The sequence below is a fragment of the Larus michahellis genome, unplaced genomic scaffold, assembly GCF_964199755.1.
Source record: "Larus michahellis unplaced genomic scaffold, bLarMic1.1 SCAFFOLD_378, whole genome shotgun sequence".
Classification (NCBI taxonomy): domain Eukaryota; kingdom Metazoa; phylum Chordata; class Aves; order Charadriiformes; family Laridae; genus Larus; species Larus michahellis.
Genome location: NW_027436233.1, coordinates 17,792 through 45,029, shown reverse-complemented (window position 1 = coordinate 45,029; position 27,238 = coordinate 17,792). Strand labels below are relative to the sequence as shown.

The following is a 27,238-nucleotide window of genomic DNA, read 5'->3' as shown; positions in this document are numbered from 1 at the left end:
GAGCACTCACTGTGGATTGTGCCAGAACCGGAGCTGCTCACCTCAGTGATGTAGCTTTATTGTATATCATCTCTGACACAGCCCCTTTAACATGTACTTACTGAAAATGAGATGTTTTCTCATGCTGCTGAGGGATACAGAAATGAGAACAACAAAAAGAAGCCATATCATGGTACATCATGGTAATGTTTTACAACACAAGAGATAAAGTAATCTTCAGCATTTATTTTTCAGTTTCTAAATAAAGATTAGTTCTTATGTAGCATTTAAATAGTCATTGATCTTTTGAGAAAAAGCCCATATAGTAGGTAATCATGATTAAAGGAAAGGGAAAACTTACAAATACGTACATACACAAAGACAAGAAATGTCAACACCACTTTACCACTTTTGTATTTTATTGTGGAACTGAATTTGTTTCCTTTACATCAAATATCCTCAATGGAAGAGGGGACATTGCACACAAATATCATAAAAGCACTACATATTACTTTCACTGGAAACTAATTTTCTACATTAGATATGACTGAATAGAAGTGATGCAGGATTATAAGACATAATACCATACACAGCTGCAGACTGACACAAACACCATTCAGAACAAAGAGAGAGGAGGTGTGTGAAGTGCTTCTCAGCCAGCAACAAGACTGTTTCTTTCCATAGTTTGGATGATGATGGCTGCATGCAAATGCGTGAAAGCATATTTCAGATTTCCTCTTTTACAGTTGTGATTACAGCCCAGTCTTGAAGAGGCAGCTCTGCCATCTGGAGCTCCTAGCTAGTCTAGTGCAGAGAAGCTTTTCTTTTTCTTCTTTTTTTTTTCTTTCAATATTTTTACGCCATTGTTTTATTTAGTTACTTATTTTTTTAGATTTTTTGTAAAGTCACAACAGACTTTTTTGTTTTTTTTATTTTAAATAGCAAACATTTTTAGACCAGGTGAACAATATAATTGCATTCTAAGGAATGCTTACCCCTAGTTGCTTTTAGTGTTTTGTTCAATTAAGTGAAAAGATGAAAGCTTGCAGTTTCTTACATGTGTAAACATTATACTTTTTCCTTTTCTATTAAATCCAGACCAACAAAATTAATATTTCTCTCAAAACATTACTGAGCAAGAACCTCTTGCTACAGATGAACAAAGAAAAGCATGTGTCAGAAATGTCCTAAATGCACAGTAAGTGCTCTTTGGAGCTGACTTGCTTGTGGTGGGAGGGATTGAAAATTCAATTAACAAATTGATTAAATCTTAGTAAATGAGTACCAGAATTCTCCTAAAATGCATAAGCTATCACAGATAATTAAAAAAACCCCATTCATATACACAGTTAGCTCCATTTACCACAATATGTAAGATAATAATAAAAAAATCAAAAGTGAATTCTATGAAAGATGGGGTGAAAAGTAGAGGTCAATGAAGTCAGGCCCACCACAGGACTTTGAAAAGGTATGCAAGAGAGGCCCTGTCTAAGTTCAGGGGTGGGGTGTGATCTCTAAAGTTAATTCTTCATTGAATTTTATGAAGCAGTATAGTAATAGCATAAAGATCATGACTGGGGATGCTGTTATGGGTAATATCATCATTTAAATGGAGTGTCCTATTGAATCTTTATAATTAATCAATAATGAACCATGCTCCTAGAAATCTATGCTGATCAACAGCACTTATTGTTAATGTACACGGTACATTTTGATGACTGTTACTAAACTAATTGTGTAGTATTATGATTAGCACAGTTAGATTAGTTCCACAGGCAGGAAAGACATTAAGGGCAAGAGAAGCCAATGGAGGAGTTCATTGCTGTGTTACACCCAGGCATGATTACCATTTAAAAAGGAATGGATGGAACAAGCATTACAATACCTCAGAATAGCCAGACAGGGTTTTTAATATTCTTGTAGCAGCAAAAAATAAATGAATATTTTAAGATCAGCTGTAACTGCCAATTATTTTTTTTTTACTGTATTATTATTTTTAAAGTAAAACAAATGCTTGAGCCATCACAAACTTACTTGAGGAGATTTAAGGCTTGATTCTAATTTCATTTACAGTAGGACCAAATGACTGTAACTTCCCTGATTGTAGTGAAATTGCTCTTGATTCACAAGAGTAAGTGGCATAAGCGAGATTAGTCTCAGGATCACTGGTGTACTTAGATTTTCTACCAAAGCAGAGGTAGAAACTATTATTTCAGATATTGTCAGAAAATCAGAAAATCTGTTCCCACCCACTCAAAAAGTTTGAAATATGACCCGTATAAGAAAGTAGACAAAGCAGAATTGTAGAAATAGTACAACTATTCTGCCAAACATCTTGCTTCTAACTTTGAAGACTATGTATTACAAAAGCAATTTTAAGTGAATGATTACGAACCCAGCAAACATGCTTGTTTTCACAATACATTTCCATCTGCCTTTTCTGCTTCATTCTGAGTTATTCTTAACAACTTAAAAGGTATAGCAAACAGTATTGCTAGAGATACCTAAAAAAAAGAAGACATGAAAAATAAATAAAAAAACCCCAACAATCGACAAACAGTAATTCACAGCATTAAATAGGCCTCAGGACCTCACATTTAAAGGGCCCTAAACCAGTATAAAAAACCCCTCATAAAAGTTAGGATTGCAAGCATATACCTATTAAACAAAAATATCCTAACACTGTAAAATTGAAATAAATTATAAGTAAAGAAAATAAAATGAGGACACAGTTCACTACATTGTGAAACTTAATACCAGCCATAATGGTGAATCATACAGACCATCACATATCCTCACTTTGGAAGCCTTTACAGCTTCTTTAAATTCATATTTGCAAACCTTCTACAATGTAACAAGATTTTTTTATTGGGATAAAACTTCTGAGACTAAAATATCCAAACTGTCTTAAATGATGGAACTGTTCCACATGCTGTTCTGCTGCAAGCAGTCTAGAGAAGAAAAGGAAGGGGGAAAGGATGAGAGAGAGGAAGAAGGGAAGGATCTTATTTTAGCTTATTGCTTATTCTATCTTTTTTCAAGATCTTGTCAGGATTGAGATGAGAAGGTAGACTACACCCTTGTAAATATTAGACAATCAACATTTCAAATACCATTTTCTGTCATCATCAATTGGTTAATTTTACCGTCAGGGTGCCCCTCCCCCCCGCCCCCCAAAAAGTATTGACAGTTGACTATTTTCAATAAATTTTACTTCAATATCCATTCTCACTAGAACCTTAAACAACATTATTAATTTATCTTACAAAACTACCAAATAAAATTGCCTTCACCTGAAAAATTTTTCTTTGCATTTTCCTGTAAATGAAAACTTTTGTTAAAAATCTATTAAAAGTTCAAACAGCACTAAAAAAAAAGGTTTCTGTACATTTGTTCCCATATTTACTATTAAATTAAACAAATAAAATAAGGTAAGACAAAGGACAGTTGAATACTGTACAGACTCGCAGGTAACCTTTTTCATCATCCTGAATGTTTCACTAAGATTTGCAACTCTAATACTGGACACCACTTCAATCTTGCTTCCACAGTACAAAAGAAGATTTCCAAAAAATGCTCATCTTGCTTTGTTGAGCTGTCCTGGTGCATCAATGAATCGTTCACAGAATTAACATATGTAATTCATAGCATCAGGCTGTTTGACCAGTCAGATAGGTTTCTAGTACACACATGCACACTCACACTTCTTTACTGGTGTAACTATGAGCCTACACAGATGTTTTATAAATTTGCTGTCTCAACCTTAAAAAATACATGCACCAAGTTTCTTTGTACATTCAAGTCACTGTCTAAGGCAAATTGTCTACTGTACGTACTCCCAACTGCTTTGGTATTTTGCTTCAGTTAATTGACAGTGGACATGTGTGTTTAAGCATGTGGGCTGGTCAATTCAGACTGGAGTGAGTGGATTTTTACTGGGAGCATGCCTTAGACCAACAATTCTGCATGTTGAAAGAAAGGTTTTAGAATTCTGAATGGGGTTCAGACTATGTGCATATTTGGCCTATGATTATTATGGTATGTCAGTATGCAGTGTTCAAATAAAGTGGAAAACTGCTAATGAGTGTTTAGGTTGCACGTCCCTTCCTAGCCACATTCTGCTGCTTCTTATTTTCCAGCTAACTCAGTTCTGTAAAGTAAGGACCTCCTTTGCAATAGCTCAGATATTGATACAAATTTAAAACCTTTTCATGTGAGTGCATAAACAAACTGCAGTAAGTGACACAGCTATTGCCATGAGACTACCAGAGATCAAATTATTTATTACTTCCTCCTCCTACCCCTCTCTCTCTTTCTCTTTATTTGTGTTTCTTTAGAGGGCAAATGCCTCTACCTGGCAGAAGTCAGTTGGGGTTGCTAGTACATGGTTTCCAAACGTACAGCGAGGTGAAACTGCATCTGTATTTTCACAGTAATTTGAACCCTACTATGGGAATGCTGTTATTTCCCTTAGCAATCAGCAAAGACTGAAAAATATTAACAACTTGCATCACCATGATACAGTATAGCATTTTGCAGGTATAGAGTTCAGCAGTTGCAATAGATGGGTTGAATTTTTAGAAAAGGTGTTTTCAAACTGAAGACTCTGGAAACAAAGTTAAATCTTGTGGTGCATGGTCTTGTTCTTACAGTTCAATCTTGCATGCAGGAAAAGATTCATCTTGCATAACAACAGTGCTGCTGCTTGCCAAAACCATGATGTTGAGTTCCTGCTGTTTCTCATGGGTCTCTTGGTACCATTCCCTCATCACTTCTGAATCATGGGTTGGGATTAAGGTCACCTGCAACGCAAAACAGGAGAACTCCTGAGGAATGGACAACAGAAACAACTGATAAGAAAAACATCTTTGTAAGAAGTCCTGGCCAATAAGCATGATTCCTTTTTGGAAATAGTGGATCTTTATGTGATAAATACTTAAATAAATGGATGTATAAAAGGAAATAAACAAACATGTAGATAAGATAAAATGACTGTAAAGAAGCAGTTTATCAAAATAAAACCTCGGTTCTCTAAGGTGCTGAGATGACACTTTCCAGAGAAGTAGCAATCTGTAGTCTGCACTGATAGCTCTTCAGATTATGGCCAAATATTTTGTTTACTTATTTATTATGTTGGAAAGGCACATGAAGTTTCCAAGTGTACATGGTTACCATATAAACCATGAAACATTCACTTTTCTTTCCTACTTACAAACTGCAAGGTTTCCAAACTTGGATCATATATGGTATAACAACAAGATGAAATAGCCAAATGGCCCTGTAAACCAGTTCCCAACTATTTTATTCTCCAGAGACAGGTCAGAAGGGACAGAAACGGGGGAGCAGCTGAGTATGGTACAGCTCTATGCTTCACTTGGGTGTCCTCTCACATCCCTGGTGAAACAAGATGCCCAGGCTGGGAACTCCTGTCCCCAGCAGTCACCGCCCACTCCAGAGGCACTCTGGCTTCCTGTAGTTGCTTCCCAGAGAAGATTAAATTTCCAGGTAGAAATACTAGTGAAGAGCCTACCTGCATGTTACTCTCCCACTGTGTCTTGCCCTCCAGCAGGGAGTCCAGAACAGCCCTGCTTGGCTCCTCGGCTGCAGAATTGTTCCCACTCACCACATAGTAGGATGACCGCACCCTCTTGAAAAACTCAACATCAACATTCTTACTATTGCTGTGGTTGGGAATGTACACCAGATCTAAATACACCGGAGGTCCTGGAGGCACCACTGTAGATTTTGCTGACTTACTATTCCCAGGTCCTTTGGAAATCAAACAACAAAAGAATATATCACAGGCTGGTTAAAAACATGCATTTATTAATTACCATATATTCTTAAAATTGCTACTGTTGGTTAAGCATTACATAGTTACAGTTGTACTTCTGTGTCCCTGAAACAATTATGGAATTACCCTCCTACATCTAATGACACATTCCAGCTTTGTTGTATGCCAATTACGATTGCACTGGGAGGAAAAAAATGAAATAAAATAACTAACTATATAATACAATAAAAACTCACTACCACATAACCAACATTTGACCGAACCTTTCCCAGTAATATACTACTATTATCCAACAATTACTACGCAGGGCTGTGATTACTGAATTACCATTCAATAAATGGCAGTATTATTTTCCAAGTTAAGAAGTACAGCTTTTTGAAAGTCTCAGGTATGCATGATTATAAAAGCTAGGGTCACACAGGGAGCCATGGTCCTGAGATGTGGGGTATCAGCACATATCAAGACATAGTAGCTGTTGATATGCTCAGACTATCTTACAGGTGCATCAGGAAGCTACTACATGTGAGCAGAAAGAGGGGCAAAGAGGAACTTGGAAGAACAGAGAAACTTCCTAAAGCAATTATTTCAGGAAACTGAGAACAAGTGTTTGCCTGCTGGATCCTTATTTGCATACACAAACTAGCCACTTATCAAAAAAAAGTAGAGGGAAGCATGCTTTTGCTGCTATACATAGTGTAGTTTCTGTTCTAAGAAGAGGTTCAGTCAAAAAGAAGTTCAAAGTTTAAGCACTCTCATTAAAAATACTATCAAAAAAAGCTGCTTTTGCTACACACTGGATCATGGTCTGAACTGACAATCAGGATTCAACCAACAATTGTATCCAGATGATCACCATTTATGTTTTATTGGTCTTCTCATGATGTTACAGAGGATGAAGTTTTGGTAAACTAAATTATCTGAGCAATACACTCTATTTAGGAACACATATTGTAAAGCCAGAAAAGTTCAATACAACTGTCTAGTGTGATCTGCCATTCATCATCGGGCAATATGCCCAATAAGCATCATAATATGATAAGATTTCCTGAGTCAGAGAGTTTGTAATTATTGGGTATGTTACAAAATCTTTTATTATCTTTCATCATAAAAAATCTGTGATACATCTTTCTGAATTGTGGATACCAACACTGGATAAAATATTAGACATTACATTTTACGCTTAAATGTCATTATCAAATAGAGCCTTGGCTTCAGCTCTAGTGTATACCTGAGAAGTATGCTTCAAGGAAGAAGAATCTATAAACTAAGGTGCTGGAGAAATGTATAGCATAAGGAACTGTACTGCTGCTTTGAAAAGCATCTACTAACAGACATGCAAACAATGGTGTAAGAAAGGAACAGCAGACCACTTAAAATGGGAAAGCTACAGATAGCTGAATTCTGGTTTGCTTGTACTGAATCCTAGACCTGCTCCTTGTAAAAAGCTTTCAATAGAACATCAGTCCTGACAACAGCAAAATCAAAGTATCCCCAAAACACTCTCTAACAAGATCTGCCAGAAACAACGTATTAGCACAATGCCTCCTTCAGTAATCTAATTCATATTTTATTACTACTTAGAATACACAACAGTCATTCAAAATGACATTAATTTTCTGTATGTTTAGTCATCACTAAGGGCATAAGACTTTAACTGGATTATGTGATATACATGCTCAGCTCACTGAAAGTGCTCTTACTACTGTTACCATTTTTTTAAAATATGCTTTTAAAAATTAATCCAGCAAAGTAATAAAAGCATCCAACATCTGATAGTATGTTTGCCTCTCACAATATTAAATTGCATTATTTTATGTTAAGAGCATTGTGCTTACATGATTCTTACAATGAATAAAGTGGTTCACTACTGATTTCCCTTCACCTACAAAAGTGGTACTTTTAATTCTATTAGTTGGTTAACCATTCAGACAGCTAGTATGAAGTTCTTTATATTTGATGTACTCTCTCTAATTTTTTACATCTGAGCAAACTGACACATCAAGTTTCTCAGATTGCAAAAGTTAATTCAGTGAATTTCATTCATTTAAATGTGGCTTTAACATGCCAAATTTATATTTAAAACATGGACTTTCTTTGGGGGTTTGCTACAATCCACATTCTCAGATGATATAAAGGCAACCTAACTTCACTGCAACAACTAAGAAAATCTTAACATTAGGGAACTCTTATCTATCTTTACCTATGGTTGCAGTCTTTGCTGACTTGGACATTGTTGTATTTGCTGCATTCTTGGTGTCCTTATCTTTTTCTTCCACTCGAGACTTTACTTCTGGATTAGAGATACTTTTGGTTGCCTTCTCCACAGACTCCTTCTTTTTTGGTGAAGCTGTTTTAGAAATTTTGTCTAAAGATTCTTTTACAGCTGGTTTTGGTGAAGCCACTTGTTTTGATTTACCATCACTTTTTTTAACAGGAGAAGACGACTTGGTCTTAGTACCCTGCTTTTTTGTCTTTGTCTTTTCTTTGAGGTCCTTCTTCAAAGGTTTACCCAAATTCTGATTGGTGGGCAAAGTCTCTGGATCAACCATGGAGACATCAGGGTGCCTAGGGGAAGGGCTGTGATCATGCATCGGGACAGGTGGCGGGTCAATTTGTTTGTATGTAATTGTCTTGTCTGTTGGAATGGTTTCTGACTCATCTTCTGAGTCAATGTTAGCATCTGCAGTGATGGAAGGGCATTCCTCAGTCTCAGGGGGAACATCCGAATCAGTCTGAGATGGGACAGACTCGCTCATGGACATGGGAGGGGTTTCGTCACACTGCCGCCCTTGCTGCTTTCCCCCAGAAGGTGGCTGGGCTCCCCCAGATTGAGTTAATGGTTTCTCTTGATCTTGAGACTGTTCTTCACTTGCAAACCACTCAAGGGGATTTGGGTTGATAAATGAGGGCGAAAGTTCTGTTTTAGGATGTTTATATTCGCAGGAGGACACAAGGCATAAATCAACATCTTGACAGGATTCTGCTAATGATTTTCCTGTAGTAAAATGTGCACTTGCTTCATAGGAATAGCTAGTAGCTTCAGATGACCTGGTAGTTTTCCCAGTTGTCTCAAATGAGTAATCTGTGGCTTCAGGTGATCTGGTGGCTTTCCCTGTTGTCTCACAGGAGTAATCTATAGCATTGGGTGATCTGGTAGCTTTCCCAGTTATCTCATAGGAATAATCTGTGACTCCTGGTGACCTTGTGGTTTTCCCTGTCATCTCATAAAAATAATCTGTGGCCTCAGGTGACCTAGTTGCTTTCCCTGTTATCTCATAGGAATAATCTGAGGCCTGAGGTGATCTAGATTTTGCAACTTCCTCATAGAAGCAGCTAATATCCTCTGGTGACCTAGCAGTTTTCTCTGTGGCCTTGTAAGAATAACTAAGTTCTTCCGGTGACTTGTTGCTTTTCTCTGAATCTTCTTTTTCTGGGCTGATTAAAGGTTCTGGACTGTGCTTTGTTAGGGGATCCTGGTAACCAAATGCTTTGACAGAGGACGCTTGCAGTGACAACGAAGATGTGTGACTAGCTGACACTGCTGCTGTGACTGCAGGGAGTGAATCTAGAAAACTAGGAGAGTACAGAGGAGAAGATTCCCTTGGAGTTAATGGAGATAGGTCAGATTTTGGTGACAGCTTTTCTCCTAGGCTCTGCACCTTTTCTGAGGTAAAAGAAGAATGTAGCGACATATCTCTAGGTGGAACAGCACCTGAAAAAGTTTCTTCTGGCAGTGGCGAAGCTAACTGGGAAGGTGTATGAGCTGATGAAGTTGAGGATGAAGCTTCAATTTGAGAAACTGAAATAATTTCTGAAATATCCTTCTTCTGAGAGTAAGATGAGTGCTCCACAGGGGAAATCTTCTGTGTAAAAATAGCCTCCTGTATATCTGAAGGGCTATAATCTACTTCTGTCGGTCCATTTTCAGATATATGGTGTATACTAGTGCCTACAGTAGGATAGTCTGGAGATTGCCTACTAAAGTCCATTGCTAAAGACTTCTCAGGGGACTCCTGACCAAATTCTACTGACACAGTTGACTGCTCAGGAGATCTGCGATCGTGCACTGGGGTTCTTGATTTTGCAGTTTTTGGTGAGAAATCTGGTGGAGAAATTGACATGGGCCTTGGGCACTCTTCCTTAGATGGAGATATGTCTGGTTCCTGAAACGTTGTTGGTGTTTGTACAACTGACACTGAAAGGGAATCATCAACTTCAGTAGAGTGGGGGGATCCAACCTCAGCATGCAAAGAAGGAGATACATCATCAGTAGTTGGTTCTGGAAATGAACTAGTAGCAACAGATGCTGTAGAGACAGATGCTACTCCTTCTATATGGGAATAGGTGTCTTCTGCTACAACCTCATCAACTGGAGTCGCAGACTTGTCAGAAACAGTGCCTTCAGAAATTGACATTTTGGTGTCTTCTTTTAAGGAACCGGACTGACCAATATCTATTTGAGTAGGTGAGAGATCACCTGCTAACTTCTGCTCATCCAAGACCAATGAAGACTGGGAGCTGCTGGGTTCTGTATCCTCCATTTTCCTTTCTAGTCTGAACCCTTCCTTAATTACCATAAACTTCATGGTTTTCTCATCATGTTTTTCTTGGAAAAGGCCCACAGAGCTGGCTTCAGAAGCTGGGCTCATCTGAACAGGTGATTTTTCTTTTTCAGGTTTCCCCTCAGAAAAACTTACATAATCTCTGGTGGGAGACTTTACATCAGCATTCAAAAATGTATCATAAGTGGTCTCTGAACCTATCAGTGGTGGACTCCGTAGAGGTGAGAGAACCTTTTCAATGGGAGATTCTGAATCTGGCACAGGCTCATCCATAGGGCTTATTCTGGGTTTTGCAGACGCATCTTTGACTTCACTGAGTTCAAAGCTAATGGGAGTTTCTGTCGACTTTTCACTGGTTTCAGAGGGAAGCTGACTGGATTTTTCATCAGTGGGAGACTGATAATAAGGTGTGTGGCCAGCACTACCAGCAGCAGACTGTGAGGGAGATGCTACTTCTAATGCTTTATCTTCAGAGCTTGCACAGTGCTCTTCAGTAACTTCTTGATGTACATCAGGCAATGTAGCAATGGGGACAGGCTCAGCTGAGACCTTGATCTCATTGGAAGTGAGTGTAAAATTCACACTACGTTCACTGAGTGGTGTTTTGGCAACAGATGATGAAGGGGAAAAACTCTCAGCTGGACTCTTGGCTGGACTACATTTTCCATGATCTTCTGGATAGGGTTCTTTGATTTCTAATTTGGCAGTGCCTTGGATTTCACTTCCTTTTTGTGAATATACATCTTGGAATGCAGATTTGCAGAATTTGTCTTCCTCTAATGAAGAAGGTGGTGAGATGGTAGAAGCTGAGGCATTATAGTCTTTACCTTCTGTGGCCTCTGTTTTGGATCCTTCTGATAATCCATTAAAAGCATCCAGAAGTGGAGAAAGTTTAGGTCTAGCAAATTCTTGAGAGTACAGTGATGTCTCATACTTGGTAATGTTCATATGCTCTTGAGAAGGTGACTCGCTTTCCTCATTGTTAGTTTCATCACTCATGACATCCCGGGGTGTAGACATTTCATCCATTGGAGTTGGTTCACTGGATATTTCGAAGGTAGACTGTGTATAACCTGAAGTAGCAGTGAATTCCTCAGGCTGATCTCTGTCTTCTTCATCGGAAACAGTGGCTTCACTTTCTGAACCACCAGGTAATCTTTCATCGTGGACAGAAGAGGCCAGTTCAACTGCTGGAGACTGAGGCTCTGAGCGTTTTGTTGGTGTAATTATGAGTAGGCCATATTTATCTTCAACTTCACCAGCTTCTGCAGCTTCATCTACCACAGCCATCACATAATCTTCTTTGGCTTCTATTTTTTCAGTCTCCTCTTCATCTCTGATGTCTTCTGCTTTGTCTTCCTCCTCTTCTTCAGTCTCTTCAGTTTCTGCCTTTTCTACTGCTTCTTCGCTGTCTTCCTCAGCCCGTTCATCTGATGCCTCATCATCTGCCTTTTCAATATATTTTTCGGCTTTAATGTTAGCACCTACTTCAGCAATTATTTCTTCTGAACTCTCTTCCATTTTTATTGCTTCCTCCATATATGGTTTTGTGGTATCCAGTAGTGTCTTTACTTCCTCATCTTCACCTCGTTCTTCAGCTTCTTCTGTCTCTGCCTTTTCCTCATAATCTCCTGCTTCATATGATTCTTCCAAGCCAGTTCCCTCATCTTCAAACTTTTCATTGTTGTCAACCCTGTGTTTTTCCACAGATTCCAATTCTTCAGGTGTTTGCTCACACTCACCCTCAGCCTCTGTGGTAGTTATGCCTTCATCAGAGGACTCAGCAGGTCCTTCATTATCTAATTTTTCTTTATGGACTTCAAAGGCCTCTTTTTGTTCTGTGCCTGTGAGTTTCAGTTCATCCTCTATAAGTGCAACTTGAGGTTTTGTTTCTTTTATTATTTCTATTTCTTCATCTTTTAATTCCTCAAAATCCTTTGTTAAATCCTCTGGTGAAGACATAAGGGATCTCTCCACTTCAAGTTCTCTTCCACTAGCTGTAATTTCTGCAGCTGCTACTGTTGTGGGAGTGGCTCCAACTGCTGCAAGGGCAGCTTGCGCTCCACTGACTTTGATCTCCTTCTTCACAGTCTTAATTCTTCCTTTTTCCTTTGGTTTTCCAGAAGGTACTGCTTCTTTTTTAGCAGGTTCCTCCTTCTTTTGTGGTTTAGACTTTGCTGCTGGCTTTTTGACTTCAGTCAAAGGAGCAGCTGTCATCTTTGTTTCTTTAGGAACCTTTTTGATGTCCTTTTTGGCTTCTTTTTCTTCCTTCTTAATTTCCTTCTTTTCTTCTTTTTTACCTTCTTTTTTAACTTCCTTTGGTGGAGCTTCTTTCTTTACTTCCTTCTTAGTTTCCTTCTTCTCTTCCTTTTTCACCTCTTTTTTAACTTCTTGCTTGATCTCTTCTTTTTTGGGTTTTTCCTCTTTTTTGATGGGTGTTTTCTCCTCTTTTTTAGAAAACTCTTTCTTTGGTTTTTCTTTTTCCTCTTTCTTTTCTTCAGGTTTTGCTTTGACTTCCTTTTTCACAGGCTTCTCCTTTGCCACTTTTGGTTTTACATCTGTAGCGTCTTTTTCAGGAGTTTCAGATTTTACTAATTGCTCTTTACTTGTTACGTCTTTTTCTGCCACTGTAGGTTTGGTCTCCACTTTTGCTGGTTTCTCTTTTTTAACTGGAACTTTTTCTTTGCTTTCCAATTTCTGAAGTTTTTCCAGTGCTGGACTAGGCTTTGCAGGCTCTGGTGTTTCTTTAGATTCCTTTCTGACGGGCTTGCTTGGTGTCTTTGCAGCAGGCTTCAGACTCTCCTTGCTGTCTGTTCGTTTTTTCAACTTTGCTTGTTTCACAGCTGGACTAGCAATGTTCCCAGTTAGGTCTTTTTGTGTAACCATTGGTTGTTTAAGGAAGTCTAAGTGTTTGAGTTTTTCTAGTCCTTCTAGAATATTATATTGGGTGCTGTTTCCAGGAAACAGAACTCGGATTATTTTTTCTGCAGGATTAGCTGGATGCCACACAATCAGGGATGAGACAGAGGTGAAATAGGATAATGGAATGTCTAGTTCCTGGCCATTTGGTAGCAGGAATTCAGCTTTATCTTTGCTAGTACCACTCCATTGTTGCATAAAATATTGCATCTCTTTGCTATTTTTGACAGGATTAAGCACATACATCTCAAGTTTGCCAACTCCCATTTTCTGAAATAAAATGATGGGGTCAATGGTATTTCCTACATTTCTGAAAAGAGGTTCTGGTTTCATAGACAATTTATTTAAATATTGGAGAGTCAAACAAGCTTCTTCTACACTCCTTTTTACTCTAAAGTTAGAATCCAAGTTCTTCAGATTCTCAGGTACATTAAGGAATACAACTCCTAAATCAGGTGAGATCAGATTTTTCATCCAGTCACTGTTGGTAGTAGACCCTTGGGACTGTTCCTCTTCTAATTCAGCTATCTTTCGCTGAAGCATGCTATTGATTCCTGGCAGGTTATCATCTCCGATGTGAGTGAGTAGAATGGAATCTACCCTGTCCAAGTGCCGGATAAGTTTCCAAAAGCAAGATTTTCTTTTGGATCCTCCATTGATAAGCATGTTGAATCCATTCACTGCAAACAACGCGGAGTCCCCTCTTCCACCCGGGAAAATATAACAGCAGGGTTTGGAGAGTTTCAAGAAGCCTCCTGAAGTCGGAGGTTCCAAAACGTCAAAGGGTGATGGCACTTCCACTGATTCTGACAGATACTCTGTGAATTCAGAGAGTCCTTCCATTTCGGGCAATATGGAAGCTGAGTTGAGTTTAATGTTAATAAAGTCTTGAAGGTTGTGTCTGTCAAGGTTGGAATTTTTCCAGTCTCCTTCCTCAGGGCAGAAAAGGGTTAAGCTGGCTTTGTTGGCAGGGTGTGTGGTGCTCAATAATTCACCAATCTAGGGTTGTAAAACAAAAACACAAGAAGATGCATGTAAATTCATTTTTAAATGACAATTAATGTCAGAACATAATATTTCCTAATCTATCAAAATCTTTTTCATTTGCTTCTGCACTGTTGAGTACCCATCCTAGAAGCTAAAGGAACCTGTTAGCACAATTAGTTTACTACTGTATTTTTTTAAATACAAAGGAGCAGCTTATGAGGAAAGGTCCCTTCCTCATTGCCCAAAGGAGGAAAGTACCCCAGGGTTCCCCCTTCCCTCCTCCACCCTTTATAGGAGGACAATGCAAGTTTTAATATTTAGAGGGGATGAGGACTATGAGGCTAATGCTGCCAGAGCTGTTACTGTCTCTGCCATTGGCTCATGAGTCTCCCTGCTGCCCCTGCCCATCCAGAAGAGCCAGCCAAACATCTAAGGGAAACAGCACATCCTTTTAACAGGCAGAGAATAACTGCAACCAAGAGGAGGCCAGCATCCTCACGAGGCAGCTGCCTTCCATAACCCCTCCTCACACAGGATGTATTCCATGACACCATCATTACTACAGTTCTTTCTGCAGGCTGGCTCCTGACTCCCAGACTGCAGGACATTTTCCCAGAACACTGAGAAATAATTTATTGCATAAAAATCTAAAGAGTTGCAAGTTTTGTATTTGTAAGATCGTGAGGTACATATATTTATTGCTCTATTGTGCTGGTTTTGGCTGGGAGAGAGTTAAATTTCTTCACAGTAGCTAGTATGGGGTTATGTTTTGTCTTTGTGATGAAAACAGTGCTGATAATACAGGGATGTTTTAGTTACTACTGAGCAGTGCTTACATAGAGTCAAGGCCTTTTCTGCTCCTCACCCCACCCCACCAGCGAGCAGGCTGGGGGTGTACAAGAGGTTGGGAGGGGACACAGCTGGGACAGCTGACCCCAACTGACCAAAGGGATATTCCAGACCATATAACATCATGCTCAGTATATAAAGCTGGGGAAAGAAGAAGGACGGGGGGGACATTTGGAGTGATGGTGTTTGTCTTCCCAAGTAACCGTTATGTGCGATGGAGCCCTGCTTCCCTGGAGATGGATGAACACCTGCCTGCCAACAGGAAGTGGTGAATGAATGCCTTGTTTCGCTTTGCTTGCGTGCACGGCTTTTGCTTTACTTATTAAACTGTCCTTATCTCAACCCATGAGTTGTCTCACTTTTATCCTTCCAATTCTCTCCCCCATCCCACTGTGGGGGGAATGAGTGAGCAGCTGTGTGGGGCTTAGTTGCCAGCTGGGGTTAAACCACAACAGAACCTGATCATCTTTTCAAGCACTGAGATATATCTGTTGAAGAATCCTCAAGTTTTAAAGGTGTTACAGCTGGTGAAGACAAACAACAAGTTGGATGCTCAGAGAAAACACAAGATTGTTTCATACCCTAGACCACATAAGGTGAAAAAAGAAAGTTTTTCCTCTGCTAGCTGTTTTTGTAGAGGCAGTGGAATGGGACTTCTTCAACATTCTGGCATGGGAGAAGTTGAAAACAACACTTTTAGGCATTGCCTGCAGGGAGTTGTGCAAGCTAGAGATGGATTTCTGAATAGGACTTCATAAGATTATCCCTCAAATAGTATTTACTTATTTGTAAGCACATCCCATGACCATAGTTCAGGTTTGGTCCGGTGAAATAAAAATGGACAGAGATCAGAAATACCAACTTTACTAAAATACTCATCTAACTGTACATGCTTATGGATCGGGACAGCACAGGAATTCTTTCTTCTAATCACTAGTTAACAAACCACTAACCACTTTTTTCTAGCCCTTTCTTAGAATAGAATAGAATAGAATAGAATAGAAGGTTGAAGAAGGAAGAAGGTTGTGCACTCAGCCTTAGCCAGAAAGGATGTGGGAACCCAGATGGAGCTCCCACAGAGACACGCAGCCGTCCAGGTCACAGGCTGCAGGGAGTGCCAGAGCCTTTCACCGGCAATGGGAGGCAGTTATGAGAACTGCTGTGTGCGTTGTGAACAGGTGAACGGTCTGCTCAGCCTGGTGGCAGAGCTGATAGAGGAAGTCGAAAGGTTAAGAAGCATTAGGGAGGCTGAAGAAGAAATAGCCAGGGCTCTGCCCTCCTTGATACAGAAACAGGAGCACCTAGCAGAAAGCAACTGGGATCAAGAGGCCCCCGTACCCTGCCCCTGTCAGGCAGAAGCCTAAATGAAAAGAGTGAATGGAGGCGAGTTCATGGTTGGGGCAGCGGGCGAACCCTCTCCCTGCTCCCCCCGGTACCTCTGAACAACAGATATGAGGTTCTGGTTGAGGAAGGCCAGTCAAATGAGGATGTGGATGATGGCCAATCTACACCAGAGACATCTCCACAGTCAGAAAGGCGTACCGCCCATATCATCACCACACCCACAAGGAAGAAAAGAAGGGTTATAGTCATTGGTGACTCCCTCCTGAGGGGAACAGAGGGTCCAATATGCCAGGTAGACCCTCCTCATAGGGAAGTCTGCTGTCTTCCCGGAGCCTGGGTTAAGGACATAACTAGGAAACTCCCTAGCTTGATACAGTCCTTGGACTATTACCCATTACTGATTTTCCATGTAGGTGGAGATGAAGCTACAACTTGCAGACCAAGAACAATCAAAGGGGGCTTCAGGGCCTTGGGAAGGTTGGTAAAGGAGTCTGGGGCACAAGTTATTTTCTCCTCACTCCTTCCAGTTGCAGGCAGTGACACTGGAAGGAACAGATGGATCCAGTCTATTAATACATGGCTCCGTGGTTGGTGTCGCCGCCACAATTTCAGTTTTTTTTGACAACGGGGTGGCCTACACGGCACTGGGCTTATTGGCATCTAATGGGAAACGCCTTTCTCAAAGGGGGAAGAGGGTCTTTGCCCAAGAGATTGCGGGGCTGATCGACAGTGCTTTAAACTAGATGTGAAGGGGGAGGGGGATGATAATATTAGGCTTGTCTGTGACAAGCTGTGGGATAACACATCAGGGATAGAGGGATGGGGTGCTAGTAAGGCCCTGAGGCATGCTGGGGATGCTACATCACAGTCAAAGTCTTACAGAGACGAGCCAGGTAGTCGGAGTCAGCAGGGAAACACCCGTGAAACACCCCAAGAGGTGCTACTCTAAGGCGACACAGCCAACAGCCTGGCTGAAGTGCCTCTACACGAATACACGCAGCATGGGCAACAAACAGGAGGAGTTGGAAGCTACCATGCTGCTGGAAAGCTACGACATAGCGGCCATTACTGAAACCTGGTGGGACGAATCCTATGACTGGCATGTGTCTATTGATGGCTACAGGCTGTTCAGAAGGGACGGGCGAGGAAGGAGGGGCAGAGGTGTTGCCCTCTATGTTAAGGAAGGGATAGAGTGTGACGAGACGTCCCTAAAGAACAGCCAAGAGGAAGTCGAAAGCTTATGGGTAGGAATTAGAGGCCGAGGCAACATGGGGAACCTTGTGGTTGGTGTCTACTACAGGCCGCCTGATCAAGGGGAGCCTACTGATGAAGCCTTCTTCCTCCAGCTACGGGCGGCATCGTCGTGCTCGAAGGCTCTCGTCCTGCTGGGGGATTTCAACCACCCCGACATCTGCTGGAAAAGTAACACAGCGAGCTGTAGACGATTCAGGAGGTTCCTGGAGTGCCTTGACGGTAACTTCCTAAGACAGGAAATAGCCCTACCTGAGGAGATGCCATACTGGACCTCATAGTCACCAATGTGAGTGAGCTCATTGGGGATGTCAAGATTGGAGGCGGCCTGGGCTGCAATGACCACGCACTGGTGGAGTTCACGGTCCTGAGGGAAACGTGCCAGACGAGCTCTTCAAGGAGTTAGTCAATAGGACCCCCTGGGAAATGGTCCTCAGGGACAAGGGGGCAGAACAGAGCTGGCAGATCTTCAAGGATGCTTTCCATAGAGCACAAGAGCTCTCTCGATCCCCAGGTGTAAGAAATCAAGCAAGAAAGGGAAGAGACCAGCATGGCTGAGCTGGGACCTGCTGGCCAAACTAAAAGGCAAGAAGGAACTGCACAGGCAGTTCGAGCAGCATCGGGTGTCCTGGGAAGAGTATAGGGATGCTGCCCGGTTATGTAGGGATGAGGTCAGGAAGGCCAAGGCGCGGCTGGAGCTGAACTTGGCAAGGGATGCTGAGAATAACAAGAAGGGCTTCTACAGGGATGTCAGCCAGAAAAGGAAGGTCAAAGAAAGCGTGCCCTCCCTGGTGACCAAGAATGGCAAACTGGTAACAAGGGACGAGGAGAAGGCCGAGGTTCTCAACAATTTTTTTGCCTTGGTCTTTACTGACATCCTCTCTCCTCATGCCTCCCGAGCTGAAGGACGGCAAGACGGGGACCTGGGGGACAAAGTCCCTCCTACTGTAAGTGAAGTCAAGGTTCGTGACCACCTGAGGAACCTGAACATACACAAGTCTATAGAACCTGATGAGATGCATCCCAGAGTCCTGAGGGAATTGGCTGATGTAGTTGCCAAGCCACTCTCCATGATATTTGAAAAGTCGTGGCAGTCAGGTGAAGCCCCTGGTGACTGGAAAAGGGGAAACATCGCACCCATTTTTAAAAAGGGTAGAAAGGAGGACCCTGGGAACTACCGCCCTGTCAGCCTCACCTCTGTGCCTGGGAAGATCGTGGAACAGATCCTCATGGAAGACATGTCAAGACATATGGATGACAGGGAGGGGATTCGAGACGGCCAGCATGGCTTCACCAGGGGCAAGTCCTGTCTGACCAACCTGGTGGCTTTCTACAATGGAGTGACTGCATCAGTGGACAAGGGAAGAGCTACGGATATCATCTATCTGGACTTCTGCAAGGCCCTTGACACAGTCCCTCAAAACATCCTTCTCTCTAAGTTGGAAAGATACGGATTTGATGGGAGGACTGTTCGGTGGATAAGGAACTGGCTGGATGGTCGCATCCAGAGGGTAGTGGTCAAAGAGAGAGCAGCCCTGCGGAAAAGGACTTGGGGGTACTGGTGGGTGAAAAGCTGGACATGAGCCAACAATGTGCGCTTGCAGCCCAGAAGGCCAATCGCATCCTGGGCTGCATCAAAAGAAGCATGGCCAGAATGTCGAGGGAGGTGATTCTCCCCCTCTACTCTGCTCTCGTGAGACCCCTTACCTTCATCCACTAGGCAAGTGACCGTATCAAATTAGATCATGTTGACTGTGCCTGATGATTGCATTGTTCTTTAAAATGCCTTTCAGTGGCACCCAGAATGATCTTCTCCATAATTTTTACAGGTATGGAGGTTAGACTAACAGGTCTGTAGTTTCCTGGGTCTTCCCTCATGCCCTTCTTGTAAATTGGAATAATATTGGCTAGCTTCCAGTTAGCAGGGACCTCCCCAGACTCCCAAGAGATTTAGAAGGGTCCTGCTGTAACATCTGCTAGCTCCTTCAGTACTCTGGGATGAATCCCATCTGGCCCCATGGACTTATGAACATTTTGCCGATACAGTTGATCCTTTTTCAATGTCAGTGTCCACAAACAGAAAATCACTGTTCCCGCACTCATGGTTCTCTGACTCAGAGGACTGGGTAGGCCAAGGTCTATCAGTATTATTAAAGTTTGAATTTTTTTCTAGCCTTTTTTCCAATTTGTAGACTGCCTGAAATTTCCCATTAATGGGACCCTTTAAAAAATGTCACATACACAGACTGCAGTATGGCAAATACGATCTTTCTTTGCTTTTGTGAAATCTTTAGAAACAGTGGGAGCCCAAGGTTTCAGAGAAAATTAGATGGAAGCCAACACTTTAAAACAGCCATGCTGGCTTGCTGGTTAGCATGCTGCCAGCAGCAGAGATGAGACAAGTGAGCTTTACTCAGAGACCACAGGAATACGCCCTGCACGCCCACCACTGAGGCAATCCCTTGGCGGCTGTAACTCGTAGCAAACCACCACTGCTCTGCTTTCCATCCAACAGTTTGGCTTCCTAACTGTAATGGCAGGATTTACCCCCAGTTTTGCATGTAGTCATAAAGTAATGATGTGTTGCTAATTAGCCAGTGATGCAAGGTATTCAGGTTTGCAATTTCACAGAAAAGTAACTGTGAACTGACAGCAACTTTTAGGCATCACGTGCATTTCAGAGAGCAGGAATCCAGTTCTTTCCCCAACCCTACAACGATATGTTGAACAAAGAGGCTTTGAGAAAAGTATCATAGAATCATAGAGTCATAGAATCATAGAATACTTTGGGTTGGAAGGGACCTTTAAAGGCCATCTAGTCCAACCCCCTGCCATGAGCAGAGACATCTTCAACTAGATCAGGTTACTCAGAGCCCCATCCAACCTGACCTTGAATGTTTCCAGGGATGGGGCATCCACCACCTCTCTGGGAAATCTGTGCCAGTGTCTCACCACCCTCAGCATAAAAATTTTCTTCCTTCTATCTAGTCTGACTCTACCCTCTTTTAGTATTAAACCATTACCCCTTGTCCTATCGCAACAGGGCCTGCTAAAAAGTCTGTCCCCAAATGGATACAATAAGGTCACTCTGGAGCTCATGCAAACTTTGCTTTTTAAGTGCTGAACTTTCAAATCTCACTCCACTGAAATGCTCCTAATTAATTTTGGAACCTAAATACCTAGGGATGCAGCCATATAGTTTATTTAAATATATATTTTACACAGCAGCCAAATTAAGTGTGACAGCTTGTTTACTATGGGTTCTTGCCCTATGGGAGCTTTCAGACACAGTACATTAAGCAAGACAGCAAAATAACAAGTCACAAAAGAAACATCATTACATATCGGTATACTTCATTCTTATATTTTTGGTATGTAAAAATCACAAGATTTACAGATTTCACTAGCAAAATTGTAAACACTACAGTAAAGAAACCAAGCAGGGAGGCGGTGCAAAGAACTACAGCCATTCCAACATATAGCCTCTGTCTTATTTGTCACCTATTACTTTGCTGCCACCAGGCAAGAACCTGGTGTAAAATTCAATTTGACTGCTTTGTATGTGCACCTTAGATAAACAAGCTGTATATTTTAAACACAAGACTATCTCCTTGCATTGTCAAAATGTTCCTTGGTTTTCTCTTTCCCAAAGTTACAATTTAATTCCCCAAATTCCCCTGTTGGAACGGGTCCAGCAGAGGGCCATGAAGATGATCAGAAGGCTGGAGCACCTCTCCTATGAGGACAGGCTGAGAGAGTTCGGGTTGTTCAGCCTGGAGAAGAGAAGGCTCCGGGGAGACCTTATAGCAGCCTTCCAGTACCTAAAGGGGGCCTACAGGAAGGATGGGGAGGGACTCTTTATCAGGGAGTGTAATGATAGGACAAGGGGTAACAGTTTTAAACTGAAAGAGGGGAGATTTAGATTAGATATTAGGAAGAAATTCTTTACTGTGAGGGTGGTGAGGCACTGGAACAGGTTACCCAGGGAAGCTGTGGATGCCCCATCCCTGGAAGTGTTCAAGGCCAGGCTGGACGAGGCTTTGAGCAGCCTGGTCTAGTGGGAGGTGTCCCTGCCCATGGCAGGGGGGTTGGAACTAGATGATCTTTAAGGTCCCTTCTAACCCGAACCATTCTGTGATTCTATGATTCTATGAAATTAAAATGTAATTGCTTTGTTAAGCAATGTACATCAAAACTAAAGTAAATTAAATAAATGTCTTGAAAGAAAGCCTATAATGAAAAGTAAAGAGCATCAGCATTAGTTAGCCAATGCTAACCCTAACAACACAGAGGGCCATTTTTAGTCTTCTAAAAACCTGTGTCATCACATGACAATGTATGGAAGACACTTTTCTGAACACACCTCTTGATCTGTGAAGATCTCAATGAAGTTCTGGAAGGAGAAGGTCCCTGACTGAAGAATGAGTTCTCCTGTGTTTTCAAAGCACTGTCCAGTTAGTACAAGGAGTTTGTGTCTTGCAGCATCTGTGACCATTAAGCGCACCTAGAAGGAGAGAAACACATCAATAATGGGAGTTACCATGTGTAAATTCCTCTGAGAACATACAGTTTACCTCATCTAATTTAACACATATTTTGCAACACAGTGTCCCAGGACTGTCAAAACATTTTCAAGTTATAGTGCTGCTTACAAAAGACAACAAAAAAGGAGCAAAAGGGAAAAAAGGAGGCACAAGAAGCAATTAAAGTCTGATGAATAAACCTGTCCTGGTTTGAGGTAAAACAGAACCAATTTTCTGATTTGTAATTTTACTTGTTAGCTAAGCCTCTTCTAACTAACTAAGCTCTCTGAAAGTAACAGCATATTGTGCAGAAACTGTTCACTCTCAGAGTGATAAGACCTATGTTTATAGTTCATGCCAAGAAATGGTATGCAGCAAGGCTCTTGTTTATACTTATTGCTATAACAACCAAGGTCAGCTAATTTAATTATTTGCCCCATTGGAGGGTCAGAAGCAGAAAAGCGTAGAGGGGTCCCACCTGCGGGGAGGAGTGGACAGGACAGGTGACCCAAAGTTGACCAACAGGGGTATTCCATCCCATCTGCCCCATGCTCAGTATAAAAGCTGAGGGATCAAAGGGTCAGTCCGCTTTCTTCAATGGCCGGTGTCTGAGAAGGACTCTGTTCGTCTGCCTTTGATCCTGATACGAACATTCCTGACTCCAGATCTGGAATCCAGCTCCCATACATCACTGAGTCCAATCTGGGACTTTCCCTGTGCCTGCTGGTGATGCAACTGTCATCCTGGAAGCTTGATACGGTTTTGTATATATTGTATCTATTTCATTATTTTCTTTTTTTTACTATTTCATTAATTTATTAATATTTTCATAAAAGTAGTTTAGTTTTTTTCTAAACTCATAAATATCTTTCTCTCTCTCTCTCACCTCTCTTTGGAGAGAGAGGTGGGGGAGAGCATCTGTCGCTCGCTTCAGTGGTCAGTTTGGCCTAAACCGCGACAAAACCAAACTAATGACATAGGGATAAAAAGAGCAAGGAGTAGAAAGAACAAAATTTGAATGAAAAAATAAGATTTTCAATGAAGAAATACATTCCTTGTATAACTCTTGTTGAATGTTAATAGCACTGTATCAGGACAGCCTTGGCCAACTGTCCCCCATGTGCTAATGAGGACAACTACATGTCAGACTGTTTTTGGAAGGCTGATCTTCTTTTCCCAGTGTACAGCATTACTTGCCATTCAGTTGCGAAAATGTCATGAAAAAGAAGTAACAGCCACAAATCACACATAAAATGGCATATTTTGACTGCCATTCTGTTGAATCATCAGGTTGCACAGGAACGCATCCAGGTGGGTTTTGAATGTCTCCAGAGACGGAGACTCCACCACCTCTCTGGGCAGCCTATGCCAGTGCTCTGCCACCCTCAAAGTAAAGAAGTTCCTCCTCATGTTTAGGTGGAACTTCCTATGCTCAAGTTTGTGCCCGTTACCTCTTGTCCTGTCACTGGGCACCACTGAGAAGAGCCTGGCCCCATCCTCCTGACACCCACCCTTTAAGTATTTGTAAGCATTGATAAGATCCCTCCTCAGTCTTCCTTTTTCCAGACTAAAAAGACCGAAATTCCTCAGCCTTTCTTCATAAGAGAGATGTTCCAGTCCCCTCATCATCTTGATAGCCCTTTGCTGTCCCCTCTCCAGCAATTCCCTGTCCCTCTTGAACCGGGGAGCCCAGAACTGGACACAGTACTCCAGATGCAGCCTCACCAGGACAGAGTAGAGGGGGAGGATGACCTCCCTCAATCTGCTTGCCACACTCTTCCTGATGCACCCCAGGATGCCATTGGTCTTCTTGGCCACAAGGGCACATTGCTGGCTCATGGTCATCCTGAACTTTGTTTTTCCTGAACTGATAGATTCAATTTCCTTTTCTGGTGAAAGTCAGAGCTCCATGGTATATCACTGTCTCCCCAAATGCAACCTAGAAATCTCTTGATATGTAGAACTAAGTTTTATATTTGCCATAATGGGCAAAGCATGTCTATTTCAACCTTCAATTTAATTCTTCTGCCTCTTTCTTATTATCTTGTTCTGGATATTGTCCAGTAAGAGTCTCACTTAGCCAGCCAAGGTAACTCAGTTTCTAACTTCTGGCTGTGACCAGTCTGGCAAGATGAAAGCGAATAAAAGATTGTCTCTCACAGTTTAGTGAGAGGCAATTAACAGCAACCAAGTCAAACATCTTTCAGAGCCAAAGGAGTAAAGCCAGGGGTCAGAAGGCATTAATCGTCCTCAGACCATGTTCTTCCATGTGGTCATCCATCAAAGGAATGACAAGCAACAGTGACAGAAGCAGCATTTCCCTACTTTTGGCAGTTCCTTCAGCTCTTCCCCTCCCCCATCCTTTATAGCTTTTTACTCTGAAAGCCTGAGTGTATTAAAGACAACCCTAAGAGCTGCTACCCACCTGACACCCTTGTTCCTTACCAAGTACCTCTAATGCAATGTAAGATGTTTTCGCACATAATTTTTAGTGCATGAGCTCCCATTAACTAAGGTTACTTACTTTTTTAAACTTCAGAAATTTCATTTATTTTGATGTGATTCTTCCTGTTTGTGTTTAATATCACTTAAGGTTGGTAACAAATTTGATTTTTCTCAAAGTACTGCAAGCAGAGCCACTTCATTTCCCAAAAGAACTTGTACTATGTCAGTGCTTCCCAGCACTGACTAGCAATGTAATTATCCCTATTTTTTACAACCTTCAGTCTCACTAGTTAAGTTTGTCAATTTTGTCTTTGAGCTACATGCTCAGTTCTTTGACTTGAGCGATTTCATGAGGAATTGACAGTCCACTTCTGGGGCGCTCTCCAGAGTCAATTGATCGTCACGTGCTTTTTCAAGGACAGATCACATAGATCAACCTAGAGTCACCACCATATAGATGGTAATTCTTCTCGTAGACCTAAATTTATCTCAGGGCACCTGGTTTCTTTTCAGGCACTTTTTCAGATGTAAAATAGGCATCTAGAGCTACCAAACAAGGGAGGAGCAGAAGAAAAGCAGATGCAAGGTCACCACAGCTGCCTTCACTTCATCAAGAAGAGAATTTAGTGTGTTATGAGGAAATGACTGCTGGGATAAATGGTGTGTTTCTGTTCTATGCCTTTGATGCTTTATCAGGAGTCCGGTAAACCAGGAAGAAAATCAAGGGATGTTCTTGATGATATTTGCTCCTAACGTGTCTTTTCATCCACAGTTAGGAGCTGCTCTCAACCTGTCCACTTAGTGGAGCTTTTATGACACATCCAGTGAAGTATTTCTGACTGACTTACCTCAGTACTAACTGCTTCATCTGAGGGATTGATCAGGACTACAGTTTCTAAGACATCACTTCTGTGGTGAAGAATCTTCTGACCTGCAAGCACAGAGAGGAAAAAAAGAAAAGACATTAAATTCAACCAGCATGGTTTAAACCAGTGCTTTCCCTGAGCACTGTGCAACAGCCCTCTGGTTACACAGGGCAGTGCACACTGGCCACAGCAACTACTGTGCTGGCTCATGTCTTCAGAGATACCCATGGCATGTGGTCCTATGGGACAGAAACACCACTCCAAAAATTTCAAGGTAATGAAAACAAACTGGCAACAGTGCTGGGTCCCGTCCCTTCTCCCTGGCAGGGAGGAGTCCCTGTTACTCAACTTGGTCTTACTGAGCTGGTGTGGATCAGGGACTAGAGTAACCATCACCAGCTGAACTGGATTTTCATGGATGTGTCTACACCACAGATACAGCTGAGGTTACACAGTCCTGTAACATGCCTAGGTGGTTTTAAATGAGCTTTTCCAGCATTTATTGGTGGCTTGGCCACAGCAGGAGGAAAGTCAGCATGGGCTGTAAATTTCCCCTGCAAGAAGCAAAGTGAATACTTGGGCCATATGCCGGTGCTGCCCATCATGGCTAACAAGCACAATTTGTGAGACAAGCAAAGGAGCCCAAGGATGTCCCTGCTCCCCACCACCAGCACTGTCCTTCATAGCACACACATGCTCCTCGTCACACACTGTGGGAGTGCTCTCAAGCCAGGCAGCACCCCACACAGATCACAGGCCCATGGCTGCACCAAACGAACCAGGTGAAAGCTGGGACTCACCCTGCCAAAACTCCCCATTCATCCTTCTACTAATATTGATTAACACTGGGACACTGTAAGACATTCCCTATCAGGATGGTTGAACACTTGTCATGCTGCCCTGCTTCATCTTTCTCCTGCTTACAAAAACTATAGCAAGCAATGTTCGGCAACAAGAGTGAATAGACATACAAAATACAGTTATCTTGTGAATGACTAACGTCTGGGCAATTTTGGAGCAGCCTCACAGTCCATTGGCTTTCATACTTAGTAGTTAGTCTGTTCTCTGTATTTAATAGTGATCTGACTGGGAGTGGATGCCAGAAAAACACAACAGGACTCTTGATTTTTTTTTTCCTATGGTAATTAGCAAGTTCTTATCAGCATCTCTTTCTGTAAGAAATGCAGTGAGATTAATTAGCAGCCATATTGTCATTCAGAAATCCAGACTGGTAATTAAACCAAAAACCAGAAGAGCTGTCCCTTCTCAGAAAACTGTAATATTAATCAATTAAAGTAATTAATTGCACTTAAAAGGAAGTACAAGGGACACACACAGAACAAGTCATCTATTTGCCAACTTTGAAAAATTCCCCTGTAAAGAGACAAGGACGAGAATTGCAATGGTGAAAAGAGTTCTGCATTCCTGAAAACAGAAGAGTGGTGTGGAGGCAGTCCGGGAGGGTGGTTAGCCAGCCTTTCCCACACTGCCCTGGCCTCGGAGCAGGTTTGCTGCTGCCCCAGGCCCTACCCCCAGCAGGCCCTTCCCCAGGTAGCGGGCCCCAGGAAGCATAAGAGCTTTTAATCAAATGATAGAAAGTGAAAAAGAAGGAAAAAAAGAATGTTCTCAGGTAAAATGAGAGATGGAGTTGTAATTTACTCTCTTGTGCATGAAAATGCCTAGAGACTTGTGGATAATAATCTAATTAATTTGAAGAAA

The 27,238-nt window shown here is 41.8% G+C and overlaps 1 protein-coding gene across 1 annotated transcript; it reads right to left on the bottom strand.

The window, feature by feature from the left end:
* Positions 1 to 3,017: 3,017 nt before the first annotated feature.
* On the bottom strand, positions 3,018 to 25,591 carry LOC141737124 (microtubule-associated protein 1B-like). The gene is made up of 5 exons (XM_074571741.1): positions 25,502 to 25,591; positions 22,049 to 22,189; positions 7,974 to 14,253; positions 5,510 to 5,748; positions 3,018 to 4,781 (listed from the first exon to the last, which is right to left on the bottom strand). Exons 2-5 carry the CDS (start codon positions 22,178 to 22,180, stop codon positions 4,626 to 4,628), a joined length of 6,807 nt encoding a protein of 2,268 aa, XP_074427842.1. The 5' UTR covers positions 22,181 to 22,189; positions 25,502 to 25,591; the 3' UTR covers positions 3,018 to 4,625.
* Between the last annotated feature and the right edge of the window lie 1,647 nt (positions 25,592 to 27,238).